Raw genomic sequence first — 20,402 nt, forward strand, 5'->3', positions numbered from 1 at the left:
AGATTTCCCTTTACAGAGGGACAAACGTAAAGTGATTGATAAATAAATTATGTTGGTTAAAAAGTGTAAATCAGGACAGGTTCCTTGATTAAATAAAATAGTAAACGGTTGGATACAGGAAGGAAAAAAAAGAAAACAAAATTAAAAAAAAAAAAAAAAGAGGTGTGTATGCTGTGGGATTGGTTGTAACGCATTAACAGCTAATGGTGATTAGGAAGATTTTTAAAAAGATGAAAAATGAATGATTTGAGTGAAGAAGAGAAGAGGAAAAAATAAGATTGAACAATTCTTCCCTCCCTTGGTGTGTGCGAGATAGAGATAGAGAGACAGATGGGTGCTTCTATATCATCAGCAGTTTCCGAGAAATCCATCCATCAGTTCACCGTCAAGGTTTTTATTTATTTATTTATGAATCCTTTCTTTTTTATCCAATCGAGAGAAGATGTATCGTTTCTTGATTTTTGTTGGTCGGAAATTAGGATAGCTCAGGCAAGGATGCGGACCTAAGCGTTTATCAAGGGAAAGTGCTTCTCGTCGTCAATGTGGCTTCTAAATGGTCCGTCTTGGAGATCCCATCCGATGTTGCTGTTCTGTCTTTTTCTTTTTCTTTCTGTTAATAATATATTTTGTTTATTTGGGAACAGCGGATTCACCGAATCAAATTACACCCAGCTCACGGAACTTTACCAGAAATATAAAGATCAAGGTATGTCACAGTCTTTTTTTGCCTCTTTGGTTTCCTTGTTTCATCGGTTATATACATCATGGGGGTTCTTTTTTCATTGAAAACAAAAAAAAAAAATTGGATATATATATATATATATATATATATATGTTGAATGGTGGTGGCAGGGTTAGTGGTCTTGGCGTTTCCATGCAACCAGTTTCTATACCAAGAGCCTGGCACCAGCGAAGAGGCTCATCAATTTGCTTGTACTCGGTTTAAGGCCGAATACCCCGTTTTCCAAAAGGTTCTTATATACTGTAGCAACTCCTTTTTGTGATTAAAGCAGTCTTCATAACCCAAGACAGTAATCTTTCCTTCATCTGTTATAAAAACTCTTCTTACACATCATGGTTTATGTAGGTGCGTGTTAATGGACAAAACGCAGCACCGGTCTACAAATTCCTCAAATCAAAGAAACCTTCTTTTCTGGGAACTAGGATCAAATGGAACTTCACCAAGTTCTTGGTCTCCAAAGATGGTCAAGTCATTGATCGTTATGGCCCAACTGTTTCACCTCTCTCCATCCAGGTCTCTACATCCCTTATTCTAATAATGTATCAATCAATCCCTTTTTACCACCGCTTAATTACTTCGTATTTTCTTTTCTGGAAATTAAAAACAGAATGACATCGAGAAAGCCCTTGCACAATAATTATGAGAGCACGCACTAAGAAGACTTTTGGACTGCTTTTGGAACAACTTATCTCTCTTATTCACATCTTAATTATGTGTAACTAACTATGTAGTCATTTTTTATTGTGAAATTTGATCAAAGATATCTCCCAGAGTCCCAGTAAATAAATTTACGAATATATACATAGAAACAACAAGATGACACGAAACTGTCTAAGATTATTCATCAAGTTTACAAAACACTAATTCAAAAGCACATCGATAGTTTCGTCTTAGTATTATTTTCCAACTATGAGCAGAAGTTTCTTATAAAATACCAATACCTGTTTATTAATAACAATTGTATAAGAACTTTTTAAAAGACATTTCTTTTAAAGTCTGATAGATCTCGTTATTTACTTTATATGGTACAAACTACAGTTACGATAATACTAAAATATGTCTCATGTGTTAAGTGAGAACTTTTTGCATCGGTAATGCATCAATTATAATAGGCGTATCATTCACACGTGCTCTGTTTGTGAACGACGATAGAGAGAGAGACGTGGCAGACAATCAAAGAAAGAGAGGGTACGATATTAGGAAAAAGGTGTACGTGAAGGAGCGCTTGACCACTCTTTTGATGCATTCATCATCCTCCTTCTTTACTTGTCAAATCATTTTCTTTTGCTCTTTTGTTTAGATCAGTCAACAACATATAGATCATTCACATTAATCATTTTGATGGGTTTATTTTGTGAACAATCGACCTACCTAGCTAGTAGCTATTCCACAAATTAATAATTAGACATCGCAACTAATGAAATGTCGACTCCACAATTTTCTTTCTCTTTATTTTATCTGCGCAAACAGTAATGCATTTTTGGGTTTTGTAGCATAATCGAGGTAAATAGAAAGCTTATATATATAGTGAAGGTAAATTAAACGAGTGATGTGGTGGTGCGATGAACATTTCATACTAAACAAATCCATAACTAATAAGGTGATTAAATTAATCAGAACTAGTAAGTCGTAAGCCGTAAGTTTAATCATCATCACATTCCCAACCAACAGAGCAAAAGACATAAAGTCCCCACAAGCCACAGCTCCATCATTAAGCCTCATGTGTGCATGAACAGAAGTTTTCTGTTCAAACAATATCCTCACCGCAAAATCAAATTTGAAAAAGCTGATAAGAATTAATTATTTCAGAAAGAAAAAAAACACGAAAAGTTTATACCAAATTGTTTTTGAACATTTAATCAATGAAAGATACTAAACAAGAGATTAATTAGTTCAAAAGCGAAGCTAATGGCTAAAGGCATCATGCCTTTTTCTTCACACATATAGAAAAAATGTAGGTCCTCTCCATATTTATTCAATTCAATAATGAATGGAGTACTTTTTTTTATCCTACTACATATGATGCATTTCACATTATCTACCAAATTCAATTATATCAAACACTATCTGCCAAATTATTTGAATCGGGTTCGAGTCAGCAATATGTATACTAGTATATAAGCAATCTATATCTATCCAGCAGCCAAAACCCACAAAACAAATAAAAAACGTACAATTAATAGTTTTAAAACTTAGAAGGTTTCTTGATAGATAGGAGCAATGGCAGGGACAGTTGTGTTGAGATGCAGTAGTAATAGTAGCGTGACCAAGGTTAGGACATGGAAAAAATGTTGTTCGAAGCAGATAAAGGAGCAAAGAGCTCGTCTTTACATCATCTGGAAGTGTGCCGTCTTTCTTCTCTCTTCCCATGATTGATCCATCGATGTCTATATGATATAATCATATCTCTTCTCCTTCACCACCAATTCCTCTCTTCTTGGTTATGTATTTTAGCTCAGTTCCAAACTAACTAGTGTATTAAAACGGTAAAATAGTGTATTGTGGTCATAATATTATTATACCATCATTTGATTATAGAAATAGTTGTATATTTTGCTAACTGTTAGTTTTTGTAATTTTAAAATTGTTGTAAGAACAAAATACCAAATATATAGCTGTGTGCAAATAATAAGTTGATCATCATCTTCTTCATTAATAAGTGTTTAAATGACATTTTTTCCTATGTCTAAACTTAATGAGGGCGCGTGGTTAGAACTTCTTTTCCTCGCGCGTGAGTGAGTGTTCTTGTAGAGTTCCGGGTTTAAGCCTTTAAGGCATTTGAAAAACCCTAATTTATTTTTCTCCTGAAATCGAAATCGAAATCAGGAAATGGTGTTGTTGAGAAGAAACTTAACCATTTCTAACGAAATCATCAAATCTCTCAACAAAAACCCTAGTTTAGGGATTGGAATAATCAGATCGATATCGAGCTTGAAAGTGGTATGGAAGAAAGACACGAGGCTAGACGAAGCAATCGAGAAAGACAAGCGTTACAAGCAATGCGCTCGTGTGGTTAAAGAAGTGCTCAACGAACCAGGTCAAGTCATCCCACTCAGATACCTCGAGAAACGACGCGAGAGGTTACGCCTCACTTTCAAAGCTAAGAGCTTTATCGATATGAACCCTTCCCTCTTCGAAATCTACTACGATCGCATCAAACCCAAGTCGGATCTCGTTCAATTCATCCGCCCCACGTCTCGTCTCAGAGCTTTCCTCGACCAAGAACAGAGGATTTACGCCGAGAACGAACCCTTTCTTGTTTCCAAGCTCTGTAAATTGCTTATGATGGCTAAAGATAAGGTTATCTCTGCTGATAAGCTTGTTCATGTGAAGAGAGATTTTGGTTTTCCCAATGATTTTTTGGTGAGTTTGGTTCAGAAATACCCAAATTATTTCAGGCTTAAAGGTAACTCCTTTCTTGAGCTTGTCTCTTGGAACCCTGATTTCGCCAAGTCTACCATTGAGCTGAGAGCAGAAGAAGAGACACTCAAAACAGGTGTGAGGGTTCGGCCCAATTTCAATGTGAAGTTGCCGTCTGGTTTTTTCTTGAGGAATGAGATGAGAGAGTGGACTAGGGACTGGTTAGAGCAAGACTACATATCACCGTATCAAGATGTGTCTCATTTAGACCAAGCGTCTAAAGAAATGGAGAAACGAACTGTTGGTGTTGTGCACGAGTTGCTCTCTCTGTCTCTCTTGAAAAGGGTTCCTGTCCCTACGCTTGGCAAGTTCTGCGATGAGTTCAGGTTTTCTAACGCCTTCTCCACTGTTTTCACTCGCCATTCAGGTATTTTCTACTTGTCGCTTAAAGGAGGGATCAAGACTGCTGTGTTGAGAGAAGCTTATAAAAACGATGAGCTTGTTGTTAGAGATCCTTTGCTTGCTATTAAGGATAAGTTCCTGAGGTTATTAGAGGATGGATGGCAAGAAAGGAAAGATAGGCTGAAACTACAGAGGGAACAAGTTCAGAAAGATAGGGACTTGTTGTTAGCAGGGAAAAGCAATGAACCCATAGAGCCTCTCTGTGATTAGCTAACAATCAACAAGCCTTTGCTGCTGTCCTCTGTTTTTCTTTATCTAGGCATAGTTCTTGGCTTGGTTTGGTCGTGTCTCGTTAAGGTGTTTGTGAGTTTTGGCTAATAAGAAGAGAAATAATCAAATGTTAATCATCTGTCTCTCAATCATTCACTTGTTTCCTCTCCATCTCAAGTTTTAGTGACCAAATGATACATATTCACAAACGGTTCTTCGTTTTGAGTTATATCATCTTTTCGGATCTTTATCTTCTTCGCATGTGTTTTCTTTTGATGAATCAGGTTTTAATAGTATCACATTTATTTTGTCACGCATTTGGAGTTGCAGCTCATTGAATTGTAGTTTAGTAATTTTAATTTGGTTGTGGAATTTGGAACAGGTCCTGTTGTTGTTGTTGTTTGTACCAAAGTGAAACACTATCCTAAAAGAAAGCTCTACAAGCAACCTAACAACAAAGTCACGCAAATAAAATGGATAACTCAATATCACCTAAAATCATTCTGCAACCATCTTTGCGCCTTCCTCGACGAATTTGAATTATATATAAAGAGACTCACCTAAGATCTCTCTCTTCACACACACACATGCACACTCTCTCCATGGATACACTTTTTCTTGCAGCTACTCTGGCTCTCGCTCTCTCCTCTCTCACACGAGGCCAGAGAGTCATTCAGATCCCACCACCACGTCCACTATGCGCTTCCCAATATGCCCTGGCTAACTACGCCTGCTCCCGTCTCCCAATGAACACGGTCCCACCACCTGCACCCATTACCCCTCCTCCTCCTCCCATCGCTCCCCCACCTCCTGACCATGACCATGACCATCACGACCATGATCATGACCACGACCGTGACCATGACCACGACCACGACCATGACGATGACCACGATGATGATGACGATGACCATGACCACGATCACGACGATGACGATGACCACGATCATGACGATGACGATGACCACGACCACGATCATGACCGTGATCACGATGACCATGACCATGACCATGACCGTGACCATGACCATGACCATGACCATGACCGTAACCATGACCGTGATCACCATGACCACGATCACGACCATGATCATGACGGCGACCACCACAACAATGACGACAACAGCCACGATCGTCACCGACGCCGGCACCGCCGCCATCACCACCACCACCATCATCGACACAGAGCAGAGACATTCGCGCAACAAGAGTGCTGCAAGTGGTTGAAGCAAATGGACAACGAGTGCGTGTGCGACCTTCTGGTTCGGCTTCCGCCATTGCTAGCCAAACCTATTCATAACTACACAGTCTTTGTGGATGAGTCCTGCATTGTCACTTTCGTCTGTGGAGGCAGATTCATTCGCTGATTCTCTTCCCTTTCTAAAAAACTATATGTACTGCCATGTCTTCTTCTTCGATACAATCAAGACCCTTCCCCCTTTGTTTTTATTTTTATCTTTTAGTTGTCATAAAGTTTTTTTTTTCTTTTTCTTTCTAATTCACGCCGTTTAGTTTAATTGTTGTACGTTCACCGGTCATATAAGTCAACAAACCAAACCATTCAGGTGTCGTGAACACCATTGGGCACTTGGCTCTGTGGGAGCTTGCTTCGTATTCCATTCCATATGGGCCGAAATTTGCAGGACATAAAGATTATTGTAGCCCCATTATTAATTTATACATGGCAGTGTTCTAAATTTGTTTGAGGCCCATTTATTAAAATTGGCCACTGAGTGGGAGTAAACTAGCTACTATATATCGATCGCATGGTGATGTTTTAAGGACGTCTCCTAGAGTCCTAACATATGAGACTTTACGTTGACATAATTTAATCGAATCTATTCTTCTACCTAATAATATATAGTGCAATTTCAGTTGACAAACACTACAACAAATATGCACATTGTTAACCAGAGAAAAACGCTATCATAGGTCTTTGATAGCGTTTTCATGAGCGCTGTTTTAGGGCACTGTTATTATATGTACCCCATATACAATAGCACTTATTACGTATGCTATGTTATAAAAATATAACATAGCTTTAAGAAATTGCTATATTATCAAGATCATAATTTTGAAAAAATTTATACAACATTTGTTTTTTCGTGCTATGTTATAGTTTTATAGCATAGCTCTAATAAACTGCTGTATTATCAAGATTATAATTTTGCAAAAATTTATACAATATTTAATTTTTCGTGCTATGTTATACATATCTAATATAGCTGTTGCGAAATGCTGTTTTATCTTGTTTACTGTGCTATGGTATATTCTTTTATCATAACGTTTACCTGTACTTTTATAGCATTTTCTGATATGTGATTATAGCACACATAACCTGTTTTATAAAATCTCATAAAATCTGATTAATAAACGTCTCAGATCCAAAATACATAACAAAAGTCTCAAGAACATCAGTTTACCATCAAAGTCTCAAGAACATCCAAAATAAACAAGCAATCTCAAGTACTTAACATTACACAATAAAACCATCAGTTTAAGACATAATGACCTTGTTCTCTGGCCAAGCAATGCAGGAGCTAAGTGCATCTTCAATAATCTCTATTTCATCGGATGGCCTCCAAACTTTTACATTTTTCACCTTCACAACATCTATCCACACTTTAACTGCATTAGAACCCAAGCGAGTAAAGTGAACCTTATGTTCTGGATCATTTGTTCCCCATCGTCCTTCAGCCACAACCCTATTCTTTTCAGTTAAATCCATCAACTTGCACTTCTTATTCTCCTTGGAAATAACTTTATTAATGCGCTGCCATGTTTACAATATAAACCATCAGTCATCATATAATTAACAAAAACAACTTCATAACATATGAAAACACTTACTGGAGACTTCCTGAGAGGAGACTGTGATGGTAAAGTATTCTTTATTGGTGATATTGGACCCGTTGCATCATCAACAGGAGACTCAGAACCAGATGCAGACTTAGAAGACATAGATGCAGATTTGGCCTGCGATGCAGCCTTTGAAGCTGTTGCTGAAGTTTTGGACTCTGTAGCAGACTTAGAAGCTGTGGCTGCAGACTTGGCCTTTGATGCAGACAAAGAAGCATGTGATGTAGCATTCTGACCAGTTGGAGTTGAGGGATTTTCAAAATCAACCTTACTCAGGGGCCAAGATACGTAAGCCATCAAACAGTCCTCAAGAAATGACATTTCAGCTGTAGGTCTCCATAGTGATGTATCAGGCTGCTTTACTGAATCCACAAATACTTTAACTGCTTTTGGTCCAAGAGGAATTCCGTTAACCAACGCACTTGGTTCTTGTGTCTCCCAACGCCCCTCAGCAACAATGACGTCACCCTTAGACAAATCCAATAGTTTACATTTGTTTCCTTGTATACCCTGTTAAACACAATCAGTAAACAAATCCAATATAATTAATTAGCATTATAGACAGGGGTAATACATTGCTAACACATTGCTAGAAATTATAAATACCATAGGGGCAATGTCTTCCATTTGGATGTTGTTGTCTACCAGTCTACACTTATCAGTTGGCCATGCGATTATATGTCCAACAGCTTCTTTCATATGAAAGATCTTTTGTGCAGGTCTCCATAGAAATATTAGAACAGTATCCATCTGGACCTTACACTCTTCTACTGAAACTCCTCTTGAAATATTAGAACAGTATCCATCTGGACCTTTAAAATGAAATAGTCGTTTGCAAAAAATCTTCTTCTCATTCTTGGACAAAGACCAAGGTGCTGCTGGAAGATATGTTCTCTTTCCTTTTGTGGTAGGATGCAACTCTTTTCTTAGACCAAGATGTTGAAGATCCTTACGAGCATTAAGACCATCCTTAGATTTTCCACAATGCAACAATGTGGATACAATGCTGTGAGTCACATTCTTTTCTATGTGCATTACATCCAAATTATGCCGTACTGGTAGATCCTCCCAATAAGGCAGAGTAAATAAAATGGATCTTTTCTTCCACCTTGATAACTCATCTTCATCTACTTCTACTTCCTCATCTTCATCGGATTCACTTTCATCATCATCACTGTCAAACACTGGTTCTTTATAGACAGTTCTCTTTCTCTTCATCCCAGCCTTTTTCACATTTCCGAAATCATTTTGGAAGTTTTTCAGATTCTGATGAACTTCATGACCAGTTAAAATTCTTGACTTTCTCCTATGCTCAACTTTTCCATCAAACCAAGTCTTCTTTTCCCTATATCTGTGTGTTGGAGCCAAACCTTTTCTATGACACATGTAGACATGTTTCCTGCTAAACTTCAACCACATACTATCAGTATTTTTCCCACACATAGGACATCCCATTTTACCTTTTACTTTACAACCAGCAAGATTTCCATACGCAGGAAAATCACTAATGGTCCAGAGAAGCATTGCCTTTAGAGTAAATGTACTTTTACTAAAAGCATCATACGTTAGCTCTCCATTCTTCCACAGATGATTCAAATCCTCAATAAGAGGTTCTAGGTAGACATCAATATTATTACCTGGTTGTTGTGGACCAGGAATCAATAATGTCAACATTATATTCTCCTTCTTCATACAAAGGTGAGGAGGCAAATTGTAGTTTACCAATAGCACAGGCCAGCTACTATAATTACTATTCTTCATGTTGAATGGATTAAATCCATCTGTGGACAGCCCAAGCCGTATGTTCCTTTCTTCAGCTGCAAATGAAGGATACTTCTCATTCATCTGAGCCCATGTAACAGAATCTACTGGATGTCGAAGTTTTCCATCAGTGCTCTTGTTAGTGTAATGCCACCGTAAGTCCTTAGCCATGTCCTCTGATCTGAACATTCTCTTCAGCCTTGGTATAATTGGAAAATATCTTAATACTTTCTGTGGGACACCTTTCTTTACCTCATTAGTCCGCTTATTAGTCTTCCACCGTGAAGCATTACATTTGGGACATTTATCAAGCTTCTTTAACTTCTTTCTGAAGAGGCAGCAATCATTAACACATGCGTCGATCTTTTCATATCCCATATGAAAGCTCTTTAAAAATTTCTTGACATCATACAATGATGTGTGAAAGACATTACCATCTGGCAACATGCTTGGCAATGTCTGAAGCAGTTCATTGAAGCTCTTATCCGACCAGCCATTATGTGTCTTAATCCTAAACAAAGTCACAATAGCCGATAACTTGCTGTGGTTTGAACAGCTAGGGTATAGTGGGGTTTCAGCATCCCGGATCTTTGCAAGGAACTCATCCTCTTGTTGGTCCTCACCCTCTGCAATCTCACTTAAGTCGCCCACAGGTTGGTCAGCTAAGTCACCTCTAAAAGCCAACTCTTGATCAAAAAATTCAGCAGCTTTATATAACTCAAAAACTTCCTCATTCCACTGAGTTGGTTTACTTTGAAATTCATCTACTGACTTCACATCTCCATGATGATACCAATCACTATGCACCTTGTATGCCTCATCCATCCCTCTTATTACAAGATGCTCAACCACAACACTGTTTAACTGTCGTACTACATTACGACAGTCTTTACAAGGACATATTATCATTTCTATGTCACCTAAAGCCGCAGACACATCCCTTACAAATTTCCAAGCTCCACTTTTATAACCAGGATCAGCTCTTCAATGGATAATTAAAGAAAAAAATCATAACTAAAAGAACATCTTAAAGTATCCAAACCCAAAATAAAACCTAATTATGAAATATAATTCCTTACCTGCATAGATGCACCCATGCCTTGTCCAACATTATATGTTATAATATAAATTTTAACCTTTATAGATAAAATAGAGATACATATTATACAAAGCTCACATTAAGCAACAATTCAGACAATACTGCACTACTTCAGATACATACAGATGCTCTTAAACCAATATCTAACTGTGTAAAATCTCACTAATCTAATCACTATTTATACGAATCAGACTCAAAGGACAAAACATAGCAATCACCAATATTCGTGTGTAATAATAATGTTTAACTATTGGTTGAGTGATACTAACCTGTTGTGTGAGTACAGAGAAATGAGAAGCTTCAGTTCCCCAACATTTCAATCACCAACACTTGGGAAAAAAAAAAAATCGTTCAGTTTATGAAGGCGCAAATACTCAAATCCAAAAGCTATTTTTGAGTCAAATCTGTAAATAATCGAACCCTAACAAAACAGATGGATTCGAAACTCCACATTCTCAAAATCTGTAAATAATCGAACCCTAAAAAACAGATAACGAAATAAATCTAGATAAATCGAACCCTAACAAAACAGATAACTAAATCTGACCCTTATCGAAATCAAAAGCTGTTTGAAATCACAAATAATCGAAACAAATAACGAAATTAGGAGGAAGAAGAAAGACATGCCTCAAAAATGGATTCGAGCTATCAATTGCGATGGATATGGAGATTTAGGGCGAAATTGGGGCTTTTCACAAACGGCGAAATTGGGGCTTTTCACAAACGGCGATAAAACTGAAGAATTGATAAGAAATTTAGAAGAATTTGAGCACACACAGAGAATTTAGAAGAAGAAATCTTCTTAGGTTGAGCTTAGGTTGTAACGAGAGAGAGAGAGAGAGTGTGTCGAGTTTTTGGGTTTTTTTTTTATTTGGCGATTAAGTGAATAATTTCACTAAGTATTGGCGGACAAAAGTCACTTTTGTTTCCCGCTACATAATTTTCCTATCATAGCGTTAATAAGATGCTATTAAAAAGTAAGCGAAAAAAAATCTCATCTTTCATAGCAGTGACGGAAAATGAGCTATATCCGTCTGCTATCAATGTACATATTTGTTGTAGTGAAAAACAATGATATATGAAGTAAGTACTAACTAATAAACAAAAACAAAAAACTTTATTTTTTTTTGTTCAAACACAAAAACAAAAAACTTCAGGGATGATATATAGTACTACTAAACAAAGGCTCTATATATATAGAGTACTATTAAACAAAGGAGGATGAAGATTCATTGGAATCTTACTTTTTATTTACCTATCTATATAAAAAAGTCGCATTGATGGGACCAAACCAATCTATAGAATTTAAATTTTTTGGGTTATGCTCAAAAAGATGTGATTCTTTTACTCGAACCTTTTTTTTTAATTGCTGCAAGTTGTTATTTGTCTTCTTGCACTTTATTCCATATCTATTTTTTTTTTCCCTGGGTCACATTATGTAATTTCAAAAATCTACGTCAAAACCACGTATATATACGGATTAATCACATCTACACATATTTTTGATATATATATATATACCAAAAGAAAGTAATAATATTATCCATGGAAATTTGTTTGCCAAACATGTTTTATATATTTATAACAATAGGCTATAGCAATGCAATTTGGTGATATAAACAAAAATGAGCGAGAGAGAGGGCCGGGGCCAGTAGACTACTAAAAGCATTTGTGAGACGCCAATTACACACACACGGGGGGCATAAAGAGAATAATCTTTTTTAAAAAAATAAAAAGAAAATGGATGCGTTCCAATTAAGAACGCATTATATTAAAAAAGAAAGTAAAAAAAACAAAACAAAACAAAACTAATAAGAAGATTGATTAGTTGCGATGTGGGCACTCTCGCTCACATCAACATGAATCGAATAATTTGCACAAATTTGTCAACGCCTTCTCTCTGTACGGCTTTCAGGCGCGTGCTACTGTGTACGGTCATCGCTAAACACTACAATTCCTTCATTCTTCTTTTATTCCCACTTAAGCTGGTTAATGTTTTAAAAGGATTCCTTACCACAAATATAATTAAAAGCTGCTGCTGCAATATTCTTTACACTCTATTATTCATGATATCATTTATCATTTGAAGTTTCAGGTTTTCATGATTAACGTTTTTTACTGCAAGAACAAAATTCAGCTGCCTTTCAATTTTTTTGTCCTTGCTACTACTAATTGAGTTTTTTTTATTAGTTTTTTTTGTTCTTCTTTAACATGTATATGTATGTGCCATTTGAACATTTTGTAAATTATGTTTAGACAGTATCGATTGTTTAAAGCTACTAAAACTTTGTTTTTATTCATAGTAGTAACTCGCTCAATATATTTATACAGCTAATAACTTCTACTCCGGAATATGCATGTACCGAGCGACGTACGTGTGCCTGTGGTCGAGATTTCCCTATTTATCTTTTTAACATATTGGGTAAGAATAAGATTTCCCTATTTGGAAATAACAAAATTGTACAATCAATAACTATAAATTGTGCCAACTATATATATATAAGCCCCACACTCAGCTTATATTATTAAAATCAAATTGTTACAAGGCGGGTAAGTCCTCACTTTCCAAATATAGCATTCCCACTTACATCCAAAAAAGTAGATGATAATACTGAATAACAGTTATGCCAAAATTTTCAGTATCTGACAATACTATATACGATATCCATGCATATATAATATATATCTAGATATAACTTTATTTTTCTAGCTTATTTATATATATATTTCGCCCCCACTCATCTTAGTCTTCATTGCCACGTCATCATCACCAAAACACCATTGGCGTAAAAGTTAATTAACCACATGCGCATTTCCGAATCCAGCCTTATCGATCGAGCTTTACGTACGTGGTTAGTAATGACAGGGTACTGATCACGCCACTAGACACCGCAACATATCGCGTTCCCTGGCTGCCGCAACCGCTGTTGAAGCTTCCACAAGCTGTCGACCGCTGGCAATGTTCAGCATAAACCGCGACACAGCAGCGGTACTTGGTCCAGCCACAAGCCTCTCCCATGCTACGTCAGCATCCGTCTTGGACCTTCGTTTTGTGAAGACCGGAGTGGCATCCAATCTCTGAATGCACCACTTCTTCACCTTTCTCAACCGTTCGATCTTTTCTCTCTGCCTACAAGCCAACCCGAAGGTATTCCTCTTTATATCTTCGACCACTTTTCTTAACAGCTCTTCTCTGTCTCCCACATTCAAGAACTGCTCATTCCTAAAAAACCTGTCAAACTCTGGAACTCCGATTGCTTTCTTGATCCCTCTCGAGTAATTCGAATCCGAATAGTCAAAAATTTCTCTAACTTCCTCAACCATTCCATTTTCCACCATCTTGTCAACTCTCTCAGACACGAACCCGTGCAAAACGGGAAGTGCCACGTCGACCCACAGAAAACAACAGTCGTATCTCGACCTGAATTGTTTGTCTTCGTCGTCCACGAGAGCCTCCATGTAAGAGTTGGAACCTCCAACGATGATTGGAAGCTTTCCACGGTTTAGGATGGATTCAATGGAGAGATTGGCCATCTGACGGTAATTCGCCGCGGTTAAGTCTGCTTCAGGGGGCAAGACCCCAAGGAGATGGTGCGGTACCCCGCAGCTCTCCTCGCTCGTGATCTTGTTGGTGACAATGTCTAGACCTTGGTGGACTTGGATCTTGTCGGAGTTTATGATCTCAGCCGCCCGAAAACGTGTGGCTAAATCGACGGAGAGTCGTGACTTGCCTGTCCCAGTAGCACCCATGATGACCACTACTTTGTCCTTTGGACCGTATGGGTTTAGAGTTAGCATATTGCGATCAAATCTTGCCGGAGGGAAGTCTAACGCCGGAGAAGGAGGCAATGGCTGTTTGCACATAGCCATAGATATCTTCATTATCATGATGGTATATATATTTAAGCTTTGCAATACAAAACCTTCGATGTTGTTTTCTATATGTTTTGAAATGTTTGGTAGGCTTGTATATCTACTTATGAAATGTTCAGGTGACTTTGCATGAATGATATGATTTATATATATATAGGGTCACGCACTTGAAATTGGACACTGTACGAATGATATAAGAGGACAAGTTGGCTCGCTTTTTTCATTGGTCAAAACCTGTTGTTTTTTTCTCTCTTTTACTTTATTCTCCTCTATTTTTATTTTAGGCTGTAGCCAAATATTTGATACGCCTGCAGTGCAGATGATCTATATTGATAATGTCTCAATCAAATGTAAACTTCCATTACGTTTTGATGTGAAGTTAAGATACTATTTTTTTTTTTTTTTTCTTTTGGAAAAATATGATTTTATGCGAGGCAGAAATTTTCAAGAAGAATTTCTCATATTTTTAATTAAAAAAAAGATTTATATATATGGTTTATATGAAGAGATATATATGCGTTGTCTTATTAAGCTTGGTTTTGTCTTTGTAATAGTCTTTTGCAGGTGATCTCTTGGAAAACTCGGGAAAGAAAAAACTTGGATGAATTGACATTATTAAATTAATAACACTCAATAAAATTAGGTTATGATGATTCCTCATGATCGGTCTAGTATATATTATATGTATATAGATATTCTATATGCCCTAGTTTTATTAAATTTCATAAGAAAAAAGTGATGCAGATGTGATTCTATGTCTTATATTTTGATATTATCATAGAGTCTCTTTTATTTCTTGTAGAATAATATAAAGTTTCTGTTGGACCGTCCATTAATGAAACGGAGAGGCAAAATTGTTTGTCGACCTGCAATGGCCAAAGACCCCCGGGAACGTCTCTTTATTACTCCTTCTTCCACTTACGTAAAATCTTAAGACGGCAAAACCTTATAAAGAGAGAACTTTTTTTTTTTTTTTTTTTTTTTTTTACATTATAAATTTTATTCACATGAGATAAGAAATATAATGGCCTGAGAAAGGGCCTTTAAAAAGATTATTCTTTACAGCGACAAGTCGTAGCTATTGGAATGTAGTTTTGCTTCTTGTGAGCTTGGTAATGTGTGCAATGTGCATGCTCCTACACGTCCATGTACGTATCTGATTCCTCCAGTCCTATATACCCCCCACCCCCCCCCCCCCCCCCCCCCCAAAAAAATACGAGAATATATAAACAAGTTAATTTAAACTAAAGCTGTCGTGTATTTTTAACTATACAATTTTACTAGAGCTATATAAATTTTAGACACTCTTCAGTCTTCACTGTGACCATAAACTTCAATGCCAAAATATTTTCTGAGTACATTAGTTTACTAATATACTCTTCTGGTATTATATGCTGAACTGTTAATTTATAATTAAATAAGTGGAAATCAAAGTGGTGGATTAAACCAGCCAGCTTATTCGTTTACTTTAAAATCCTAGCTTTTTGTTGTCTTATCAGTTGATTAACAACACACTTCAGAAGTTTTCTTTGTATTTTTTAGAAAGTTTCATTCGATTAATCAATTTACATCACAGAGGTCCAACACAAAAGAATGAATACATCAACCTAAAATCAATAATCGCTATATCTTTCTCATTCTTATTCACTTAATTGTTTGTACAGTAATTCATAGATTAAATGAAAATAAGAGATAAATATTACGTCGTTTGTTTCCATCTAACAATAAACTTGGTAACGGTGTTAAATTTTCAAATCAAAAAGTTTATATTTTAGGATGGGTAAGTGATGCATATGTGCGTGCTAGTTCGGTCGATTGTACTCGTGGCCACCAGCTTTTTCACTTCTTTAATTTATGGGAATACTATAATCTTCATGATAGATACAAAGACAAAAAAAATAAATAATTGGGATAAGAAGGCTAATGATTGATTGATGTTAACCCATCAGCCACGTTTGTCAAAAAATATATTTTAATCCACCATTATTAAAAAAAAAAGTAAATAATACGACCAATAAGGCAGTCACGCCTACCTTGCCCATTAACTTTATTTTCGTTTATCTCTCTCTCTTTCAGTAATCATTAATTTGCCCTATTCACATTGTTGTAAGAGATACAACCTGCGATTTTGCTGTTGTTTTTATATTATTGCTCCGAATGTGGAAACACTGTAGTGCAAGTAAAAAAAGAAAATAACGACAAAAATAGAATATGCATATGGAAAATTAGCGTAGCTATCCAAACTTTAACGGTTTAAATCTCACTCGTAAGTCTCAACATTTTTTTTTTAATGTCATAATCAACTTTAACTTTTTTTTTTCTGTTCCATTGAATATGTAAACCAAGCCTGCACGCTTGATAGATAATTTTCCAAGAAATGATCATATCGTGCTTTAGATCATTGATCAATAATGAAATCTTGAAGATATATACAATGCGTGCTTTTCAGATTTAAGCTAAGATCTTTGTATATATCTGTATATATATCACACACACGTATATATTACTGACATAATTAAGTACTCACGTAAAATTCATTCATAACTAACTAACACGGGCTCCTAGAACACATACAAATTTATTTTGATGTTATAACTAATTAACATATAAGAACCATTATTTCGTCTGTGTAATTTTAATACAAACTGTATTATTTCTAAGAATGGAAAGTCATCCTTCTTCAAATCATGCCCCAGTCCTTCGGGTTTGCTTCTTATTTTACTACGATGACCAAGAGTTGTTTGTACATCGTCGATCATAATATATATATTTATTGATATGGTAAATCATTTTTTTTCGTATGCAGCAGACTCGTATTCTGAAACTGGAACCCAATTGTTGCACCGGATGTGCGAGGAAGGTTAAACGAACCATGCTTAAAGTTGAAGGTGCTTTATTTAGCACATATTTACAGAGTTTCTGCTATATATATGTACTAACTATTTTTGATTTAGTCGATTTGATTCTACTTAATTAGCAATATGGTGGATTTATGAGCAGGAGTGCATTCGATAAAGGTTAATGCAAACGAAGGAACGATACAAGTGAACAGTGAGATCGACCCACAAGTGCTTATTGCAATGGCAGCTAAAGCCGCAAAAGAGCTGAGCTTTTGTGGGAAACTCCTGAACCAGAATCTCCTGAAGATATTTCAGCGGCAACTACTCCTCTTATCGCAATGGCAGCTAAAGCCGGCAAAAGAGCTGAACCTCCTGAAGATATTTCAGCGGCAACTCCTCCTCTTATCGCAATGGCAGCTAAAGCCGGTAAAAGAGCTGAACCTCCTGAACCAGAATCTCCTGAAGATATTTCAGCGGCAACTCCTCCTCCTCGGCTCGCATCCCCATCAACATGCCAACGTCAGGTCCATGTCAGCAACTTTGACGGCTCTGACCAGACATTACTTCTACAGGACTTGGTTGATAGAAACGTACGTGGAATCAAACATATGGAGATCATCGACAAAAGGGTCACTAAAATAACGTTCAAGGAGTCACATGTAGATCCTAGTAGCGACCACTCGCGGGACTCACCGTCTCCGATTGCACCACCGTCCTCTGACTCCAAGAGCAGCAATGGCGGCGATGGAGGAGCCAGTGGTTCGGGTGCTTGTGGTAATGTTGATGTGGTGGTGGCGGCTCCTGTTGAACCACCACCCAAGATGAAGGATGCTCCTTGTAACAGCAAACCAGCAGAAGCTGCGGTTGCTAATGTGAATTGCAGCAGCAGAGGGAATAGTTGCCGTTTGATGTAGGTCTATATTTAGTTTAAACTTTAAACCAGTATCGATGGAAACTATATATATATATATCAACCTCTTAAAGAATGTTTTTTGATTATAAAGATTTTCTACTACACAAATTGTCACATTGAATCAATCAATCTTGGAAAAGAATCATCACTAAAGAAAACAGAAAATCCTATCTTACTCTAGCCACATGATCAGCGAGCTGTCGTTTGAGAGCAGAGTGAGTCAGGTGTCCCCTTGTGCCAAGTCTCTTTGTTGGCTCGACATGCATCTTTGATCGGCCACTCGATTTGGAACCCGTCGGTGTTGTGTTTTTCTAACTCACAACAGTGTGTGAGAAACGTCTGAGGATCTACCTGAAGCTTGAAGTCAAGGGTGAACAAGAGCTTCATCTCCAATCTGTTCAACTCTCTGGTGCTCACACCACCAACTCTTGCGTAGTGTGCATTGTTGAAATACCTGTACAACACCAGAGATCAATGTTATGGCATCAACTACATAACAATCTAGTCTTTACTAAAACGAACTTGGGATAAAGAAGTACATAACAGAGGCCATAGCCCCCTCTGCTTAGTTTGTGTAGTGAGATGTTACCTGTCATCGAAGACTTTAGCGGCTAACATGACACAAGTGATGAGAAGGCGGTGGACGTTAAGGGGATTGAGAAGGGAACGGGTCCTCTGGAGAAAGAGATGAATGTAGATATGAGCAACGACAAAGCAGGAAGGGCTGCAGCAAGAGTACTTGAAAATGCGATCCAAGTAATGTGAAATGGTGATCTCAGGGGGAGATGCGCCATCAAAAGCAGAGTCTTGTTGAGGGGATTGAAGTAACTTGTTGTGGTCATCGTCGTAGAGCAAGAGAGATCTCTCAAGAGATGAAGCGAGACGAGAGAGAACTGAAGGTGGCTTTTTCAAACGTTTGCCATGATCTACTAAAAGTCCTAATCTGAGGTATACATCCGAATCAATGAAACCTTGATCCACTGGGAGAGAGGCCATATCTATCTATCTCTGTGAAAACCAGGAACAGCATAAAAATGGTAACTTGGGATTATTATTATGATGCATAAAAGATTCGCCAATCTTGAGGTTAGGGTTTTTGCAATAGACATAGGGTGACAAGAATGAAGTTGGTGAACAAACAAACAAACAAACCAATCTATGATATAAGAGAGAGAGAACCCAACACTAAATTAGACTCCTAACCACCAAAACCAAATCTTAGAGTAATAAGCAATCCATCAAGAACAGTATCAATTTGTGGAAGAAGGGGAGAAGGAACTTACGAGAGAAACAAGTGGAAGAAAGTTAGATTCTTGAACTAGAGAATGCCGGACGACATTGGGAAGATGACAGATCTCTCTCTCTCTATCTCTATCTTTCTCTATCTCCGGCGCTTCTCCATTGTATTTGCTTGCTCTGAAGCTAAACTAATGAATTGTGATTTGTGAAGAAGGAAACTTTCCATTATTATTATGATTTGCGTTTTATTTACTCCTTTTTTTTTATAATGATTTTATAAATTAAATAAAAAATAAACAAACAAAAGGAAAGAGAGAGAGGCGTCGACTGCCGACAACAGTTCACCGTCGGTGAGTCCAGCTAGCGACGGTGGCCCACCGTCTTCGTCATCATCTCTGCCTATCTTTTTCATTTACCTAAAATTAAATTATTAAAAAAATATAATAATACTACTATTATTAGCAAAGTACGCATAATTGAAGTGAGGAATATACTTAAAAATAAGACTGGGCTTTCGAAAGGCCTTACATCTTTTAATGGGCTTTTTAATGGGCTATATTTTGAGGGGCTTTCTTGTCATTTCATAAACCCTAATTCTTCGTGGTTTGTTTTGGCTCTCTCTCTCTTTCAAAATGTGCCTCAACTTGTTTCTCAAAAAAAAAAATTGAAATTTTGAAATTTTGATTTTGAGAAAAGAAGGAATTTGCATCATTACCGTCACGCGGATCAATGATTCTCTCTCACTCTGCTTCTTAATCACGCTTGCTTCTCTGCAAAAAAAAATCTCACCTTTTTCTTATTTTATTTCTCCTTCCGCTTCGTTTATTGGGAGGCATCAAAGAGAGAGGAGAACCCATTTCGATCCCGCAGGTACTGTTCTCATTTTCATTAATACTTTATCGCATCTCTCCTCTCCACTTGCTATTAGGGTTTCTTCTACTTCTCTTTTTGCATTGTGCCATTGTCGATTTTGATTTTTAGGGTTTCTTCTGGTATTGACAATCTTGAAATGTAGTTATAGATTCTTCAATGCCATCTTCGTTT

The 20,402-nt window shown here is 37.0% G+C and overlaps 8 protein-coding genes across 10 annotated transcripts; 4 read left to right on the top strand and 4 right to left on the bottom strand.

Annotated features, from left to right (window-relative positions):
• Nucleotides 1-14: 14 nt before the first annotated feature.
• LOC104788642 (putative glutathione peroxidase 5) lies at nucleotides 15-1,512 on the top strand. Its single transcript, XM_010514411.2, has 6 exons — nucleotides 15-390; nucleotides 480-556; nucleotides 645-706; nucleotides 853-971; nucleotides 1,088-1,255; nucleotides 1,350-1,512. Exons 1-6 carry the CDS (start codon nucleotides 331-333, stop codon nucleotides 1,377-1,379), a joined length of 516 nt encoding a protein of 171 aa, XP_010512713.1. The 5' UTR covers nucleotides 15-330; the 3' UTR covers nucleotides 1,380-1,512.
• Nucleotides 1,513-2,853: 1,341 nt separating this feature from the next.
• RTFL14 (ROTUNDIFOLIA like 14) lies at nucleotides 2,854-3,394 on the top strand. The gene has a single exon (XM_019246214.2). It carries the CDS (start codon nucleotides 2,963-2,965, stop codon nucleotides 3,116-3,118), a length of 156 nt encoding a protein of 51 aa, XP_019101759.1. The 5' UTR covers nucleotides 2,854-2,962; the 3' UTR covers nucleotides 3,119-3,394.
• Nucleotides 3,395-3,431: 37 nt separating this feature from the next.
• Nucleotides 3,432-5,028, top strand: LOC104788644 (protein WHAT'S THIS FACTOR 1 homolog, chloroplastic). Its single transcript, XM_010514413.3, has one exon. The coding sequence runs from the start codon at nucleotides 3,572-3,574 to the stop codon at nucleotides 4,772-4,774; it is 1,203 nt and encodes a 400-aa protein (XP_010512715.1). The 5' UTR covers nucleotides 3,432-3,571; the 3' UTR covers nucleotides 4,775-5,028.
• A 94-nt stretch (nucleotides 5,029-5,122) lies between these two features.
• Nucleotides 5,123-6,622, bottom strand: LOC147945064 (uncharacterized). Its single transcript, XM_087452552.1, has one exon. The coding sequence runs from the start codon at nucleotides 6,050-6,052 to the stop codon at nucleotides 5,549-5,551; it is 504 nt and encodes a 167-aa protein (XP_087308678.1). The 5' UTR covers nucleotides 6,053-6,622; the 3' UTR covers nucleotides 5,123-5,548.
• Nucleotides 6,623-6,837: 215 nt separating this feature from the next.
• Nucleotides 6,838-10,914, bottom strand: LOC104789856 (uncharacterized). 3 transcript variants are annotated; one of them, XR_015558070.1, is made up of 4 exons: nucleotides 10,763-10,825; nucleotides 10,474-10,530; nucleotides 10,046-10,376; nucleotides 6,838-7,034 (listed from the first exon to the last, which is right to left on the bottom strand). XR_015558070.1 is itself a non-coding variant. In XM_019245447.2 (4 exons), exons 2-4 carry the CDS (start codon nucleotides 10,301-10,303, stop codon nucleotides 7,272-7,274), a joined length of 2,859 nt encoding a protein of 952 aa, XP_019100992.2. In that variant the 5' UTR covers nucleotides 10,304-10,376; nucleotides 10,763-10,914; the 3' UTR covers nucleotides 7,116-7,271. The 3 variants fall into 3 exon arrangements, 1 of the variants encoding a protein (XP_019100992.2); XM_019245447.2 differs by lacking the exons at nucleotides 6,838-7,034; nucleotides 10,474-10,530 and adding exons at nucleotides 7,116-7,547; nucleotides 7,625-8,143 and having other exon boundaries at nucleotides 8,240-10,376; nucleotides 10,763-10,914; XR_015558071.1 differs by lacking the exon at nucleotides 10,474-10,530.
• A 2,075-nt stretch (nucleotides 10,915-12,989) lies between these two features.
• On the bottom strand, nucleotides 12,990-14,525 carry LOC104788646 (adenylate isopentenyltransferase 3, chloroplastic). Its single transcript, XM_019246215.2, has one exon. It carries the CDS (start codon nucleotides 14,379-14,381, stop codon nucleotides 13,368-13,370), a length of 1,014 nt encoding a protein of 337 aa, XP_019101760.1. The 5' UTR covers nucleotides 14,382-14,525; the 3' UTR covers nucleotides 12,990-13,367.
• Nucleotides 14,526-17,616: 3,091 nt separating this feature from the next.
• LOC147945065 (uncharacterized) lies at nucleotides 17,617-18,253 on the top strand. The gene has a single exon (XM_087452554.1). It carries the CDS (start codon nucleotides 17,617-17,619, stop codon nucleotides 18,118-18,120), a length of 504 nt encoding a protein of 167 aa, XP_087308680.1. The 3' UTR covers nucleotides 18,121-18,253.
• Nucleotides 18,154-20,017, bottom strand: LOC104788647 (cyclin-U3-1). The gene is made up of 4 exons (XM_010514417.3): nucleotides 19,887-20,017; nucleotides 19,403-19,774; nucleotides 18,709-19,127; nucleotides 18,154-18,573 (listed from the first exon to the last, which is right to left on the bottom strand). Exons 3-4 carry the CDS (start codon nucleotides 19,113-19,115, stop codon nucleotides 18,309-18,311), a joined length of 672 nt encoding a protein of 223 aa, XP_010512719.1. The 5' UTR covers nucleotides 19,116-19,127; nucleotides 19,403-19,774; nucleotides 19,887-20,017; the 3' UTR covers nucleotides 18,154-18,308.
• Nucleotides 20,018-20,402: the final 385 nt, after the last annotated feature.

Source organism: Camelina sativa, chromosome 5, assembly GCF_030686135.1.
Source record: "Camelina sativa cultivar CO46 ecotype springtype chromosome 5, ASM3068613v1".
Taxonomy (NCBI): Eukaryota; Viridiplantae; Streptophyta; class Magnoliopsida; order Brassicales; family Brassicaceae; genus Camelina; species Camelina sativa.